At 37.8% G+C, this 18,232-nt stretch overlaps 2 protein-coding genes across 2 annotated transcripts in view; one reads left to right on the top strand and one right to left on the bottom strand.

Moving 5' to 3' along the window:
- Window positions 1-10,194, bottom strand: part of scn8ab (sodium channel, voltage gated, type VIII, alpha subunit b) — a 53,234-nt gene extending 43,040 nt beyond the window's left edge. The window contains exons 1-2 of the mRNA XM_079460438.1: window positions 10,077-10,194; window positions 2,357-2,694 (exon numbers count right to left, since the gene is read on the bottom strand). Coding sequence (XP_079316564.1) covers window positions 2,357-2,638 — 282 coding nt within the window. The 5' untranslated portion in view covers window positions 2,639-2,694; window positions 10,077-10,194. The remainder of the gene's footprint in view (window positions 1-2,356; window positions 2,695-10,076) is intronic.
- A 1,301-nt stretch (window positions 10,195-11,495) lies between these two features.
- LOC306895995 (thiol S-methyltransferase TMT1A-like) lies at window positions 11,496-15,010 on the top strand. Its single transcript, XM_079459626.1, has 3 exons — window positions 11,496-12,069; window positions 12,471-12,556; window positions 12,937-15,010. Exons 1-3 carry the CDS (start codon window positions 11,575-11,577, stop codon window positions 13,082-13,084), a joined length of 729 nt encoding a protein of 242 aa, XP_079315752.1. The 5' UTR covers window positions 11,496-11,574; the 3' UTR covers window positions 13,085-15,010.
- The last annotated feature ends 3,222 nt before the right edge of the window (window positions 15,011-18,232 follow it).

Genomic DNA, 18,232 nt, shown 5'->3' with positions numbered 1-18,232 from the left:
ATTCTGAATTGCTCTTTCACCCCACTACTTAAGGGACAAGGAGAACTGCAACTCTGCACTTCTCCTCTTCCTCCTCCCATTACTCTCTTTTTATTCACGTTAACCCTTATTCCACGACACATAAGCACTACTGTAAGCTGCCGTAGGCACTGCCCTTCTCACATATATGTAAAAGTTGCGTTAACGGTCCATAATTCTCTGAACAGGAGATAGGACAAGGGGAAGTGAGTAACAGAAGAGGAGAAAGTTTCCTATAATTTCCTCTCTTGGCCGCATAAAACACATGCTACACTTATGCTCAATTATGTAACACAAACCACTACTGAGTGTACCAACAGAGCTATGCTGATGCTGCTACTTTACTCTCACGCAAACAACATACACTGAGGTTGAAGGCCATTTCAGAAGCAAATGGAAAGTGGATGTGGACCTTTTTTGGAATGTGTTTTTCACATTACTCCTATTCCCATAGGGCTTGTCATGCTGCACATTTAAAATGAGAATTCTGTCATGAATTACTCACTCTCTAATTGTCCCAAACCTGTAAAAATGTCTTTGTTTGGTTGAACACAGAGGAAGATATTTGGGCGAATGCTTGTAAGCAAACAGTTCTTGGACCCAATTGACTACCATAGTAGGAAAAATACAATAGTAGTCAAACGTGCCGCATAATTGTTTGTCAATATTGTCAAAATAACTTATTTTGTGTTCAACAGAAGAAAAAATAAATAAAGTAATTTCTCCTATATGGTAGTCAAGGGGGTCCAAGAACTAAGCATTCATCCAAATACTTTTCTCCGTGTTCTTCATTAATACAGATTTGGAACAACTCGGAGGCGAGTCAATTATTTTTATTTTTGGGTGAACTATCCCTTTAACCAACCACACCACTTTAAAGACGTACAGTTGAGCACATACTTTTGAGGGTAAATGACATATAACAATATAACAGCCATTTATCATGTGGTGCGACCAATAATATTAATAATTGATTTAAATTAAAAATAAATATAGCAAATTTTTGTGGCTGAACTATGAATGTCTGATACAGTATGCTTAAGTGAATGGTATTTTTAAAACAATTATATCAGTTGTATGCAATTGTCAGGAAAACTAAATTAGTTCATTTTTTTCATTTAAGTAGACAAAATTATTGAATAAAAATATGAGATGATTACTTACCAAAACTCAAAGAAATGCATGTCAAGGAAATACATTTTAAGTCGCACCACATCACATTTGTTAAGGCTATCGCCAATTCATAGATGAAAAACACTTATTGTATTCTGCATTTATGTGTACACCACATTCTAAATGTTTGAATAACTGCATTACATATTATAATTTATTTGTATTTTAAAATCGGCATGTCAAAATAAACCTATGTCACTGACCCAAAATCAATCAAACCTGTATAAATAAAAAGAATGATTTAAACATGCATTTCTTAATATAAACTGAAATCAATGCAGGACAATATTGTTAATAGTGACATTTGTATACAAACCTTTGGAACACAAGCCAAACATATTGCCTGTCAAAACTTACACATCTATGGCTGTCAAACATCAAGAGTGACTTCTGTGTTCTGTTAACACTCCCAATATTACAAAACATATACAAATACACACACCAACATTATTGGAACAGCCCCTTCTAGTGAACAGGTTTTACTTAAATTTGGTAATTTCTGTGAGCTCAAATCTTGATGCTACAGCAGATAATGAATTGTGTGCTTCTAATTTTATAGAAACAGACTGGACAGGGCCTTTTTCTATTAAATAAATTATTGCTACAGTCTAGTGTGGAAGAACTTGATTGGTGCGTAAAACCCAGACCTGAGCCCAGCTGACGACCTTTGGTATGACTTTCAGGCTTTGAGCCAAACAGAAACAGGCTACAGATGCAAACAAAATGATATAAAGTTGCATTTATATTTGTTTTGATTGGATTAACTAGAATAGATAATCATAACTATTAGAAGGGGGCTTCCCAATATTTTTGTCCCTATAGTGTATATTGAACTGTCAACTTCCAAATTTTAAGACATTATGGATGTGAAGAACTAGGTTATAAAAAGCCAAACGTTTAAAATGCACTTAATACATAAATATAAAACAATATACATTTTTATTGATCCATTTCGAAATGTGTAACTCTAGCTTAGTATGTTACTATCCAACCTAGCTAGAATTCCCTCCGGCCATTTTAACTGCACTACCGCAAACCTTTCCACCCCTGTTCTCCAGTACTACCAGAAGCAAAAGAGTAATGGATTTTGGATCACTTCCTCTAAATTCACCATAGAGAGGCAAGCATATTCCACCTACATAACTAGGGACAATGCAGGACTCACTTTCTTGTTCAAATAGAAGGGGTCCAAGTCCTCCAGGGGCACGGCCAACATTTTCGAAGGGACATCCCCATAAATAAAGGGGACGCTCTTCCCCGCTTCCAGGTCAGTGTTAGGCTTGGGTTTGTTGTCATCATCGTCATCACGGTGACTGCTGTCAGATCTGGGCTTAACAGGCTTCTTCTTTTTCTCCTCGTCAATTCGCTTCTCGATGTTGGCCAACGACTCAGGGGTAAACCTCTTGAAGCTGTCGGGGCCTGGAGGTGCGAGCAGATGCGCGGCCATATTGTCATCCTGCAGCAGAGCCCTCTTTATTTAGAAGCCATTCAGGACAGCCAGCTCTAAGAAGAGGAGGGGAGAGGCAGGCACCCGGACAAATGAACATAGGGAACAATGAGAAAAAAAAAAGATAAATAAATTCTGCAGAGATCTTGAAAAAAGACTTACATACACAAAAAGACTAACATAAAACTATTCTGAATTTTAAGATATTTATGTGTTAGCCAGTTATCGATTGATTTCAGTGAGTCTGTTATTCGTCATCCTCTTTGCAGTTCTCTCTCTTGCTGTTTTCTTACTCTTACACACACAGGCACACACATTCATTACGTCCATTAAGAAGTAGATGACCAAGCAGAATAACACCAAATGCGCTGCAGCACTGAAGGCTTAACCTGTATGTGTGTGTGCATAAAAAGTGCAAGAGTGTACATTAGTGAGTAAGGTCATAAATGTATTACTGCCCTATCAACCTCTCAAAGATGACCTGTATTATCTAACGGTTTATGAGGGTTTCAGAGGCACCAACATAAACAAACATTATGTGGCCCAAACATAACTTCTGGTACATTTCTGCAAAGAATCAATAACTGGTGAGTAGTTTCAATTTAATTTAATACAGTTAATATACAATACAATATTACTATAAATTAAATCTAAAGCAGGGGTGCAAAAATGGGGTATGCAAGTATTTGCGGTGCATGGGGCGTCGCACTAGGTGGGGCACCATTGTGCCAAAATATTATTTTACCAATGTTCAAGTGGATACATTTTGTAAATCTTTAAGTTATTTAATGTTGCCTATAGAGGAAGTTCATATAATAAAACATGATATATTAACGTTAATATCAGTTCACCTCCACATACAGTATCTCTGTCGATTATAAAATAAATCTATGTTTGTGAATGAGATTTATAATTACATTCGGGAAATTCTACGATGGTTATTAAAGCTGTTAAGTCTCCCAATATCACGCATATAAGTTGTCAGGCTCTTCATTAAACGTCAGACGCGTCTTCCCCTGACGCGAGCTGTGCAGTTTGAACAGGCCAGTGTTCTTCATATAACGCGAGCAGATGCGTCTTCTGCAAACAGCACGAGCTGACGCACGCAGCACAGAGCACCGGGAGATTACGTGAGGAAAGTGAAATTAACAGGATGACAGAGACAAGAGCGCAAAAGAACGTTTGTTAATTAAAAAATAACTTTGTGTGTCTTTGTTTTACTTTAATGATGTTGTGTTTTCATATACTACATTTACATATACACAATTGGCAGATGCTTTTGTCCAAAGCGACTTACATTGCATTATATTATACATTTGTTTCTAAGTATGTCGAACCCACAACCTTGGGCATTGCTATCATCATGCTCTAGCCACTAAGCTATATGAATCAGAAGGAAACTATGAACTAAATCCAATTTTTATTTATTTGTGTTATAATGTATGTTTTCCGTCTGATTTCGTTTTTCAATAAAAGTCTTATTATAAAGTTTCAGTAAAAGTATGTTTATGCTACTATTGTTGTCTTTTCATTAAGTATTAATGAACCACAAACTAAGCATTCATTTTAAAGGAGGCCTAACATGCAATTACATCCATTGTGCCTTCTTTATACTGTTAAACGTGATGGGCACTCAAGCTTAACATGGTCAACTTGTTAAAAACTAGATTGTTTCTCAAACAAGTACCAGTTTTACTCTGGACTTTCAAATCGCTTGAAACTGAATGAAAGTGAACGTTTTGGACTCTGAACCACAGCCGGTAAGTAAAACTTTGTGAAATATCTATGTTTTGTAAGCAATCGGCATCTCAGTGCATGTGATGTAAACAACAGGATCACTTAGACAGGTGTCACGATAGCAGTTAGCCATTTCAAAGTTTTAAAATGGAAAGTACAAAGCGTTACTTTCTATGATATTATAATGTATATGAAATAATGGCTTTTTAAACTCTTACCGATGTATACTGGTATTCAATTGTGTTGTAATCTTTAACGTGAGCTTTCACAAGCGATGCATGCCCAATATGAGCGTGAATTCCATAAATGTTTGTAAGTATGAATAAGACATACTGTGGTTGAACAGTCTCTGTGGGATTATGTAATGATGCATTTAAACATTATGATTGTGATTTATACAATTTTAAAATGGCGGCAAAGCTAAGGAGGAATAACAAGACTAATAACTATTTAGCATAGAGACATCCATCGTAGTCGTTGCTGCTGTAGTTCTTGTTCTAGTACAGGCTCGGGGTCCGATTCTGGATCATATAGCCTATGCAAGGCTCGATCAAACTTTAAGCCATAGTTAACCTTATGGCTTTCTTCGGAAATAATCGCACAGTTCTTCTGTAAATGTGAGAAAACTAAACACTTTTCAGAGATATGAAGAACGCAACACTACTCTACAGGTACTCAATATTAACATAAGATTGGCAGAACCGGCTTATTAAACCCCTCCTTTAAAGAAAGTTGGAAAAAACAAAAGCCTTTTGTTTATTTGTGTCATAAGCGAGTATATAATCTTAGTCATTTTTATAATAATGAATTATTTTAATAATACTTTTTGTTGAAGGAAAGGAAATCATTTCCTTTCTAACATTGAAGATCAAAATAGGTAAATTATTCACTGGGAACATTTCCTCACCAGAACAACTCTCACGGCCTCTCTCCCGATTGTTACTTATATTTGGGATATTTAAAGAAGTTTTATTGTTTAAAACGGGAATATTTAAAGTCAACATTATAGATTATGAGTAAAACTCACTTTTCAAAGAATACAATAAATACCCTTATTTGGGATTTTATTTAGTTATTATAAGCAAAATTATCAAATTAAAAATAGTTTAGACTTTTATCTGATAATCGAAATAAAAATCATCGCACCCCTGATCTAAAGTAAATTGTTATATTATAACCAAATACAGAATGGAAGTCTGCATTATAGATGATGAAACCGTCTATATTCCAGTCCATGATGTCAGCAACAATATTCAATTTGGCCATTCCCAGCAAAGAAAGATGAAAATATTTATTTAATTGTTTTATTCCTATTAAAACCTTTGTTTGTTGATCACTGGTTACAGAAACTTCTTCTTCAAGCAGCCACACATTACAGATTAACTTTTCTCAGACGAAAAAGGTGTGGCTGTTTTGTTTTATGTTAAGAGATGGCTTGGAAACATCATTCAACGTGCAAATATTGAATTTGAACAAATAATGAATTAATAATGAATTTCAACAAAATCAAACCTAAGGGAAAAATATACAGTCATTCAAAAGCAATGTGAAAGACTGGTAACATGACAAGACACATGAAAACACATGATAAGAATCGAGGTTATCACATAAAAAATTAATTTTGATCTTTTCCTTAATACATGTAAAATATTTCCTGTTGTATTGTTTTTTGTTTTTGCGTATTCGAGAGAGAACTACAGAGCATGTTATTTTTACTTGTTTCTCCAGTTTTCCTATTCTGCAAATAAATGCAAATAGAAACAATAATTTGATTTGAATTTGGAAGATACATTTCACAGAATGGAACAAATATAATAATTTTACCTAAACACATCGTACATAGTAAATTCAGAAAAACTTAAAAAATTGAATTTTGCTGTATATTTCAAGCCTCTCAAAGGCATAACAATGTGTTTGGTGGAAAACAGCCTATAATATAATCTATTATTTTATGAGTCTAATATTTTACTCTTCTACTTTAGTGTGGTAGACTTTGCTGTTTTATTAAAAATTGTAACGTCCCAACACTGCATAAATGTTGCATATCAGAAGGAGAGAGAATGCGCAGGGAGGAGCAGGTCAAGACTTTCAACAAATAATTGATTTTAGGTTATTTTTCACCAAACCCATTTGTATGCCTTCAGGATGCCAGATATAACTGGCAGGTGTGGGGATATTTAATGTTTTTTGGGCCTTTAAAGCTTCCATTGTACCCCCCCAAAACAAAACTTTTTATTAAAGAAATTCTTGAAAAAGAAAGAAACCATCAGTGTTTTAAACAACATGAGGTTAAGTCAGTATTGAAAGAATTATCTGGCAGTTAGTCTTCATCAAGGAACAGAGAGAAATCCTGTTTCAGAAAACTTCTATGACACCATGTCTACACCGGACGCGAACAGTACTACGCGACATGACAAACTAAATTAGAAACGCATTAGAACGCATTAGAATAGAACATTATAGTTTTACATTTTGTCCACACTGGATGCGGCAACAAATCCATTAAGAACAAGCAGGTTGTCATGTCGCGTTGCGCCTGTTGCGTGAAGTGTGATTCTATACGTTCAACCTGCAAAGTTTGTGTAATCTCATTAAATCTTCTTATAGGAGAATACTGATATTAATAAATACAGTGTGTCAATTATGCATTGGACATAAACAAGCCCAGAGTCTAGAATTTAAACTTTAGGCCCATATAGGGCTGTCATAAAATTACAACAAACATTCAAACCATTGACTTCAATCAACCAGAATTACTTACACTGTCACTCTTTGTTTAGATTATGTTATCACTGAGCTTTCGGCAAATTTGTTACATAAGCTGGAGCTCTGTCCATGAAGTACACTACAATTCAACATGATTAATGTTGTGGCACATAAAAACTGTGAATGACATCAGCACCACTTGGTCACACTCTAGTGTTCCCAGCCTGACAGTCCCTCAGGCTTCCCATATGTGGGCTATTCCTTTTCCAGAATGCCCCTTTTATATGCATATTATCTTGCAAGCCTGTCCTGTGTTTACACTTCAGTGGGTAAAGAAAAAATAAACAAGTAAAATGACTAGACATTTCAAACAAGCACACAATTTTCTGAAAAGTGTAAAACACCAAAATAATGACATCTGAACTAAGTGTTAAGAATAGATTTCTAGCAAACAATGTTTCACTAATTCAAAATTCTTTGTTAAAATAAGATACTTTGATATGATGTCTAATGCTGATCCCCTGTTCTATATAGCTTTAATGACACAGTCAGTTAATTATTTATATGCAAAAAACTGATTCAGTTAAGTCAGCACAGGCCAAATCAATATTCAAGTGCCACGATCACGTGACATTGCTCTTTATGCCGGGCGACTTCATCACCATTAAAACACATGGTTTACTGGTCGACAGCAAAAAACGTCAGCTGAAGCGAAAATGAAATTTCCATGCCAAAGACTAACTGTGTAGACGAGTGAAATACAAAGTAAACAGAATGACGTGCGTTCAGGTTACTCGGGGGCTCTGTCCAACCTCCAAATCTCCTTGTTTTGTGCCGAATTTTGACTCCCCGCCAGATTACGACTCCCCTCATTGAAATTGCTGGGGGATTAGCTAATCCTAACCCCTCCCCCCCCCCCACCTAATCCTAACACCTAATGTCAGTGGGGAATGGGGAAGTCATAATTTGGCAGGAGTCATTTTACGGCACCCCACTGTAGAGACGCTAAAGCTCAAGGTGATACATAAACGACACGCTGTGTCAGAGAGACCAGCCCTGAAATATCCTATACACAATGGCCTTCAAATTCTCGCATTTTCTCCGCACAGGCTATGGTGTTTACCCACCAACTGTTATATTAAATCGTGTTTTTGTCCCAATCAATGGTTAAGCATCGACAAAGTAAATCAACATATATACCAACATATATAACATTCTTTGAAAATGGTCGATGACAAATCGACAGGTTTACATGCAGGTACTTACATGCCTTAAAAGCAAAGTCATTGCCTAGTCCCTTCCCCCGTAAAAGGCACATTCCGGTCCCGTCGTGAAGATATTCCTACAAATTCCCGGTCTCCGTACGAATAACACGCCGTTTTAGAAAGCATCTAATAACCGACAGAAAGTCCACTGGCGACACACTACCGTCGAATACTTGACTCCTTAGTGGCGCTGTTCTTTTCAGCACTGCTTTGCGCGAGCTCACGCGTGTCCTCTAGGTGTTGAAAAATCCACAGATGCTCTCTTGAGCCATCAAACATCCTGACCAAAACGTTTTTTTGGTACGTGACTCTTGACTATAACTAAAGGATACAGAAAGTGAATGATCGTCCTCTGGCACTGTACATTAAGAGGAGGGGGAGCACAACTGTCACGAGGACGAACCTTCCCACAGCCTGTCCCGTGTGGAGAATATAGGCCATACCATTGGTCTTTTAAACCAAATCACACACAACGAGAGCAGGCGAACTCCAAATGTGAGTTTGTTCGATTACCTTTCTCATATATATTTGGCCTTTCCGATATATGTTGGGTCATAAAACAACTTTACATCTTGGGACAGGTCACACGATTTACAATTCTGTTGCGATTATACAAGTCACACTTCTGGTTTGCGTTTCATCGATCCCCTATATTCTTACCCGTTCGCATATTTTGCCCATCTCGATTAATTACAAGCTCCGTGCATCTAATTGTAGCCTTCTAAATATTGTGGGGTTACCAGATCGGTACGTCCAAGTTTGTTTGCAGTAATTATGACATCTGTATGTTCACGCGTGGGCCCCACTCTCTCGACTGAAATACCGCAGTGAAACTCGTGTGAAGGCACGAGCCAGCGAATCAATCTGTTAAATGTAAGCGATAACTAAATCTCAACCGCACTGACGTATCAGACAGCCGTGCCTGTAATGTCTTATCATGTCTCGAGTTTCTATTCCCGGAGGTTTTATTTTCTTTTTATTTGAGCACTTCAAGAACATTTGGAACTCTTGAGCACCACACCCGTACAGTCTGACGGTCCTCGCTCAGATTTAAAGCCGCAACACCGCACACAGCGAGGCACATCATCCGCTACGCTTCAAGTCGTATAGTGAGGAGAAAATGAGAACGGTAGTTGCCGTTTTAACGACAAAAAAGGAAACGTGCAGATTCTAAGGAGACTAGCCCAAATAAGTATGGCGAGGGTGACTCGAAGGGAGGGGGAATGCAGGCGCAGGGGGACTAAAAACTGCCACATTAGTGATTTTGACATGTTATATTGCAAAACACTGCCACAAATGACATAAGAATGCCTAAAATAAAGTCATGCGGGGGTTTGGGTGTTCGCAAGCGAAATAAACCCATGCAATAAAGTTTGCGGCGGTCTCCCTTGCCAGTCCCATCCTATGCGTATATTCGACATTTCGATACAGACTCCAATGTTATGTTTTCATGGCCAGGCCAACACCCTCATTTACCTTTGACTGACATTTAGTTTCTTCGCATACACCATCTGACCCGTACTATAACTGTAAGTGGTGTCAGGCGTGTAATTGATATTTGCCTGCGTTTTCTGCAGCAAGACAATCCACATCTGCGAGCAGAAAAGATGCTGAGCGAGAGAGACCGCTCTGCGGCAGATGAGTCCAGGTATGAGACACGCTCCGAATGGGCTACAAACACCTGACTAAAATAAAACACTTGCGCTGTAGACAAGAGAAAGTCGACTTACTTTTTCCGCATTAAGAGCGATCCGTGTAGATATTGCGTGCCTACGAATGTTTAAAAGACCCTTGAGAAACTGCGGATGTCGCCATATTGTTGCCGCTATCTTCCTTCCCAGTGCGTACGGCTAGCCTGCATAATTGATGACTCTCAGCAAATTGTTAGGGAGCGTCTGCAAGTACCCTACTTCCGACTTCCCGTACTGACCGAAGGAACGCTGCAACGTAAGCGAAACAGCGCTAAAAGGGACTATCAATCACAATCTTAGCTCGGTTTACCACACAAAACATTATCTATTTAAATTAATTTGGCTGCACAGTTGTGTCCCTGTTTTTCAATGTCTGTAAAATTGGATTTCAACAGTTACATTGGAATTGGAAAGCAATATTCATAAAATAAAATAATAATTCATATATATATATATATATATATATATATATATGTTTTATTTATTTTGTTTCATAATATATAGTGTGGAATTTCTGGAGGATTAGAGAGAGACAAATTCTGGAATTCACTGAAATTGATACAATATACAAAAACTTGTTTAGGTTTCTTTATCATTTGAAATGTTTTAAGCAGACTGCCAAACACAGCGTCATCCATAATACTGAAAACATTTTAGACCATCAAACACTGAATGGTGGTAAAATTAACCCAGGTAGTAATACTTCTTGTTTTGAGTACAGTGATCAGTGATGGAATAAAATTGGTGACTCTCTGTATGCATGTGGGGTAGATTAAGCCAGTGTGGTTGGTTGAGCTTGAGGAAGCTGGTTTTAAGGGGTCAAGGGTTTCAGGCAATTCCACTAATCCAGTTAGACAGTGCAAGAGAAAATCGGCCTTCGACTTTTAACCTACTGCCAACTCCCCCTTCTGGGCCACCTGAGCATCTTTTCTAGTCCTCACCGATGAGCCCCAAGTGGATGAAGCTTGGCTGTGCAATGCGCCACCAGCCGTGGCCGTGTTTTGGTACTGTCCTTGGTTCTGAAGTCTAACTTTGTCCAAATGGGGCATTTAAATGGGGCATTTTTGACACAACTTGATATTGTCTGCAGATATAATAGAAACTAGCAGAGAACATTTTTGTTCTTTTGTTAGAGGTGTGAATATTATTTGTTTCTATACAGTGTTGCAAGTAGCCTAACACAGAAGCTCAGGGCTTAAAGATATTACTGCAAACCTAATCTCATCAAGTAAGCCTATACGTGACCATGGAGGATTTTAGGAATAAGTGCTTTTGTTAAGACGGGCGGACAGGCAGATGAATTCACTTTGAGCCTCCACAGAATCTGCGAATAAACGGTGAATTTTCACGGAGAAATGGCGCCCTGTTCTTATTGTTTATACACAGACGCCACCTATTGGCACACTGCTGCATTGTGCCATTCTCCGAATATGACGTTCTAGACGCAGACGTTGACTGGGTAGTCACGTGGTATTCTAAGCAACTCCCCTTTTGTTTATCAAACGAATCTGTCAGTGCCGTGGAGTTGTTGTAAAAAATGTCGTTTTTAATGCACGCGTGCGTTTTTGGGGTGAAAGTCATTACCTTACCACTTCAGATAGCGGAGTTGCTTGGACTTTTTTCTTTTTATAAACGCCTGTTTCCTTTAATTACATCTAGATTTGTGCCTTTGTACAATGACAAAATGAATGACAAGAAACGGGAATTATTTCGAAACTTGTCTAAATTTTACCCTCCAAACGGCCCCCTGCGGATCTTGGAGGTCGGCTGTGGATCCGGGGCGAACTTTGAGCACTACCCGACTGGCTGCAATATTACATGCGTCGACCCAAACCCCTTCTTTCGAAAATATCTTGAGAAAAGTATGGCGAAGAACGACCACCTCGTTTATGACAACTTCGTAGTCGCTTCAGGTGAGAATCTCCAGGTAGTGGAGGACAACTCGCTTGATGCTGTGGTGTGCACACTGGTTCTGTGCTCAGTCAAGGATATTCCCAAGGTTCTGCAGGAGTCAAAGAGAGTTCTCAGGCCCGTAAGTGATGACAACACGTTAAATCAACATGTGTTCAGTCCAGTGATCTGTACATGACATTAAAATATGGAAAAACTGTGGTTCTTAAGCATGTTATTGAACACAATCACTGATAATGAATTTTCTGACGATCAGTCCAAAGGTTAGGATTAGGCTACATAAACAAGCAGTGCGTTCTCAGCTACACGCAGGTGGCACAGGATAATTGCATATTCGTGTCTATTCATCTTTGATTTGCTTAATGAAAAACGTATGGGATATGTCATGATGTCATTATAAAGAGTACTGTCTTCAAATCAGAGTGTTTAAAATAATACTGAATAATAAAAACCCATACTCTCACTTTTGAGTAACAGATGGACAATACGTGTTTTATAGAACGTTGCACTTTTTTCTTCTAGGGTGGAGCATTTTTCTTTCTTGAGCATGTGGAGTCTGACCCATCAAGCTGGATTTATTTTTTTCAACATGTTCTACAGCCATTTTGGTAATATTAAACACACAGTAAACAGACAAATACACAGTAGGTCATAGGATAACATTTTACTGGGTTTTCTATCAGGTGGATATCAGAAAGATTTTAATATATTTATAACCTAATGTTAGACTTTACAACAATGGTTTGTGGAAGCAATGTATATTTTTTAAAACATAGCAAAATATTCTCCCGGAACACGGCTAAATCTACTTTTGGTGGTATTCACCTACTCCAACTTGAGGATAGAAAGCAATACTGGCAAGAAAACATATTTCCTTGTAAACAAAGGCCTGACATGAAGGGAGAACGCACATCCCCAGTAGAAAGTTGAATTTGTGTTCTGAAATAAAAGGGCTATATCTATACTTACATTTAAATGTGTTTGTTAGGTACTATTTTGGCGATGGCTGTGAAACAACTCGTGCCACTTGGAAGCACCTGGAGGCAGCTGGCTTCTCTGATCTGCAGTTACGCCATATTCAGCCCCCTCTGTTTTTCATTATCAGACCACACATTGTTGGTTACGCCGTGAAATAATAGATTGAGCCAAAAGGGAAACAATATTTGATACTATATATCAGTTTGTATAAAATAGTCAAATACATTTGCAAAGGGTTGAAACCAACCTTTATCTTTTACATGAATGGATCAACTCTGTAAAACCTAGTTGTTTTGTAGCAGGTTTGCCCATAACTTACTGTAGATTTAATTATTTTCCTATTAGTATTGTTTTCAACTATTTTTGTCTTGTTTTCTAGTAAAAATATTAAAAACGTATTTATTCACTATACGTTTACATAACAAGAAAAGTGACCCAATATATTTTGTCTTGTTTTATGGAAGAAATTATAAGAACTAGGTAAGTTTATGTTTAAAACAAAATTGTAAATTTAATTTACAGTCAGTTTCTGGCAAACCTGCAGCAAAACTACAGAAAAGTTTTACATTGTGGTTGTTTGTGTATTCTCTGTGCAGAACACTAAAAAATGTACAAAAACAGTAATTGGGGATAATATTTCAATAGAATAACTTTTTTATAAGTGGTTACGATGCAAAGAAAGGGTTTAATGTAAGTAGTGCAAATCCTTACACTATAAATCATCTAGAGAAAAGTTTTGTATTTGTTTTTTGCTGGAATATGCAGATAAACCTTTCTGTTGGGAGGTGTACTAACAACAGCCACAAAAATAATTGAAATAAGTGCTAAATGAGCTACATTTTGAACAGAAAGAATACATTTTTGGTACCTATTTGCTTACAGTTGAAAAGAGAGCCCTGGTTCACTGTATTTTTAAAATCGCCAGCTCCTGAGGTCTCATGGGACAGAATAATGTGCATTTGACAAATATACAAAATTGATGGAATCATATTATCTGGATATATTTTGTCTACTCATTTTGCAGTGGTGAAAAGTGAAATAGGAAAAATGCAACACTCAATACAACCATCTTAATTTCTAACCAACACGTACTGCTTCAAATCAGATGTCAATGGGGCTGCTCATTAGCCGCATGAAGTCCAACATGCCTGTCCTGGAATACTTTCAAGCGTTTGCACTCGAGAAGTAGATGGAGCAACTATTATTTTTTTGTGCAATTTGAGAATAAAAAAGTCTTAATGTGAGCATGGTTATCACTAGAGATACCTTTCCAGCAGAGAAAGATGATCTCCTCTCCTTTTTTCATTTTACAAGGTAACTCCAGTCCCTGTGAAAGATACGTTTATAGATGGGGTAAGGGCCAAGCGTAAATATAATTATTTTCCCAATAAATCAATTTGGTCATGTATTGTCAATCTTGTATCACTGAAATAGCTACCTGGAGGCATTATGAATATGGCCTCAGTGAAGTCAGGGACATGACTTTCCAGAAAATGGACTTTGGTCATATGCCATTTGCTTGAATGGGAAAAACACATTACTTTCCAAAGTCACAATGAGACTTTTTTCTAACTCAAGAATTTAACCTGATATACAGTGAGGGAAATAATGATTTGATCCCCTGCTGATTTTGAAAAGTTTGCCTGCTTACAAATAAATGAGGGAATGCGTAATTTCTGGGTTGTTTTCTATACTTTTACACACTGTTTGAACACCTGCACACACACCAAGCACCTTATCACAATAAGACAGGAACTGCACGTACACCACACACACTTTTGTAGACCCCGGAAAAGTGTCCAAATAAGGGCACATGATTTGTCTATGTCTATTATTCTTTATTGGTTAACTTGTGATACTAATGCCCAACCCCCTTTAGAAAAACATGTCTGGTTGCTGGAAATCTATTGGTGGAAAGACATGACAAGTAATAAGAGAGGAACATATCTGACTGGTTCAAGAGAAGCCCCCTTTTCAGAAATTGTACTATAACTAGGGGCTGGAAAACACTGTAACTTTAGATGCCTTGGGAAAATCTCACTTTGTTTGACTTGTACACATAAAGTTAATTTTTGACACCTGGACTCTCCTTGTCTGAGCACTTTTTTGAAGCTGCAAGATTAACTTTCCACAACAAAAGAGACAGAATATAAAACAAATCTGGAATTCTTATATAAAGGTTATAAATTGATGTGCATTTCAAATCAGCATACTATCATCTGAAAAATATTGCAAGAATTAGATGCTTTGTTTCTAGTCAAGACTTAGAGAAACTAGTGCATGCTTTCATCACCAGCAGGGTGGATTATTGTAATGGGCTCCTTACTGGCCTTCCCAAAAAGACCATAAGACAGATGCAGCTCATACAGAACGCTGCGGCAAGGATTCTGAGCAGAACCAGAAAATATGATCATATCACACCAGTCCTCAGGTCTTTACACTGGCTACCAGTTACATATAGGATAGATTTTAAAGTTTTATTACTGGTATATAAATCGTTCAATGGCCTAGGACCTCAATACATTGCAGATATGCTCATTGAATACAGACCCAAAAGAACACTCAGGTCATTAGGATCGCATCAGCTAGAAATCCCAAGGGTTCTCTCCAAGCAAGGAGAGTCTGCATTTAGCTATTATGCGAGCCGCAGCTGGAACCAGCTTCCAGAAGAGATCAGATGTGCTCCCACAGTAGCCACATTCAAATCCAGACTCAAAACACATCTGTTTAACTTTGCATTTGATTAATGTGCCACTGTGCCTCTGACCGTCCGACTGTTTGTGCTGTACTTTATTTTATTGATTATCTAATCTAAACTATATTTTATTTTATTTTATTAACTGGTTAATTTTTATTTTTCTTATTTCTTCTAAACTATGTTATTTTATTTTTTTTATTCTTAACTGGTTACTTTTATTTTTCTTATTTCTTAACTGTTTTATCAAATGGATATTTTTAATTTCTTCTATGTAAAGCACTTTGAATTGCCATTGTGTATGAAATGTGCTATACAAATAAACTTGCCTTGCCTTGCCTCAGTGAAATACGTATTTGATCCCCTACTAACTAAGATTGGTTATGTGCCTATGGACCACAGATTAGTCCTGTCGCTTTAAGAAAGTACTCCTAAATCAGCTTGTTATGTATATAAAAGATGCCGGCCAACAGAATCTGTATCTTTCATTCAACCTCTCCACCACCAAGGTCAAGACCAAATGCGTTTCAATGGATGTCAGGGACAAGATTGTAAACCTGCAATAACCTTGATTAGACTACAAACGAACTCCCAATTCGGACCGGAATCCGGACTTTGGCAAGGGCTGCTCTAGACCCAAGTCTTATAGAAACTCTGTGATGCTAAAGCTCCAATTTGCTGAGCAACAGCTAAGAAACCTTAAATATTCACAGAGGAGTGGACTCAAATGTATCCTGACACATGTGCAAACATGGTGACCTATTATTAGAAAGGTCTTACTCATGTGCTTGCTTGCCAACAAGGGTTTCTCCACTAAGTACAAAGTTATGTTTAGCTCGGGGATCAAAGACTTATTTCACTGTCTAAAATGCAAATCAATTTATAACCTTTACATAAAAGAAATTCCCTGATTGTTTTAATATTCTGTCTCGATCAGTTCAAATAAACCTGCCATACAAATTGTAGACCCTTCTGTTTTGTTATTACATAAAAAATAAATGCGAGCACACCGAGTAGCGAACAGGTCTCTTTACTTTTTAATTTATCCATCTCAACTCTTCTTCTTCATATTTCTACTTTTTATGTCTAGAACAATATCTCCATCTAGTGGACATTCATCAACTAGCAATGCAATAAGAGAACCCAACATGTCCCCTTGACATATTTTGTATCCATCTGCAGTAACAATGAACATTGCTAAACACTATATTCAATCGTTTTGTTTCCTTACCGGATTTCTTTACATATACTGGAAATACAGCACAATGTCTAACAATATCTCTTGACAAAACACATATAGCATGAATAGTTACATGGACATTATTTCTGTTCAAACCACAACTTTCCTGAACTAAACTTTTGGGTTTTCTTTTGCTTCTTTTCTTCTTTGCCTACTATGACAGTTTAACTTACATAGTCTTTCAACCATACTGGCTTCCTTCGACAACTTCCCTCCAATTCGTAGTTACACCTTTCAGGCGATGCAGCACGAGTTGATTGTTCAGAGTGTTCAGGAACCTGAGCGAATTCTGAGTGCAGTGGTGCCAAATGAGATACGTCCAAGTCCGTCCATCACTCAATTCAGTGTCCCCTTCCTTCTAACAATCTGCATAGGATTGCTGAATTTTGATTTCCCTTTATTCACATGCACAGGTTTTCTCACCTGTACAAAGTCGCCTTTCTTGAGCCCCAGAGTCTTTGGCTTTTCCTCTGGTTTCACATCACCTTTGTTTTCAGCTTTTTCATAGCAGGATTCACATTGCACTTTGGAAGAATTGTCAATTTTGTTCTCAATTTTCTTCCAAACATCAGCTCAAAAGGAGACATTCCTGTCGTTGCATGAGGTGTGGCTCTGTAAGTTTGAAGAAAATCCTCAATGAACGATGTCCAAGGAGCTCTCTCCCTTTCTGCAGTCAGAATAGCCTCCCTCAGTACCTTATTCCAGCGCTCCACAGCTCCATTTCCTTCTGGGTGATATATAGAAGTACGAATGTGCTTTAGATTTCTTTCTTGTAGAAATAGTTTGAACTGCGTTGACACGAACTGAGGCACATTGTCAGTAACAATCTCCAGAGGATTCCCTTTTTTCCAAACACTGACCTAAGGAAACTATTAATGGTAGATGCAGTCACATGAGGCGCAAAAGCTACCTCTGGCCATTTTGAATGGTATTCAATCAATGTGATTTCTTCAAGCATATCTACAACCAACAGGACTAATGTCGAAAGGACCCACCACATCGATGCCCAGTTTCTGCCACGGACCTGCTGGATAGTCAACAGGGGTAAGTTGTGTATGTGTTGGTTTAACAGTTTATCATTGCAGGGGACGCAAGTTGCAATTGTGGACTGTAACTGCGAATCCATCTTAGGCCACTCCCTAAGCCGTTGCTTGGTTCTCACAATGCCTTGATGACCATCATGAGCGAGGATGACCAAACGAGAACGTAAACTAAGAGTCACAATCAGTCTGTGTGGTCCTCTAAGCACATACGAGTCCAAAATAGACAGTTCGTCTCGTATTGGAAAGTACCTGGACATGTCAGAATGCACAGCTTTGGATGTAGCGGGCCAGCCACACTCGATGTATTGACAAAGTTTGGCGAGCTCAG

Source organism: Barbatula barbatula (assembly GCF_947034865.1).
Source record: "Barbatula barbatula genome assembly, chromosome: 7".
Classification (NCBI taxonomy): Eukaryota; Metazoa; Chordata; class Actinopteri; order Cypriniformes; family Nemacheilidae; genus Barbatula; species Barbatula barbatula.
Note: the sequence above shows the minus strand (reverse complement) of the source record. Positions and strands in the feature narration are given on the sequence as shown.

Coding starts and splice junctions, on each gene's coding strand:
- LOC306895995 (XM_079459626.1), top strand. CDS start 11,575: ATGTCGTTTTTAATGCACGCGTGCGTTTTTGGGGTGAAAGTCATTACC. Junction 12,070..12,470: donor CAAAGAGAGTTCTCAGGCCC/GTAAGTGATGAC, acceptor TTTTTCTTCTAG/GGTGGAGCATTTTTCTTTCT. Junction 12,557..12,936: donor CATGTTCTACAGCCATTTTG/GTAATATTAAAC, acceptor TGTGTTTGTTAG/GTACTATTTTGGCGATGGCT.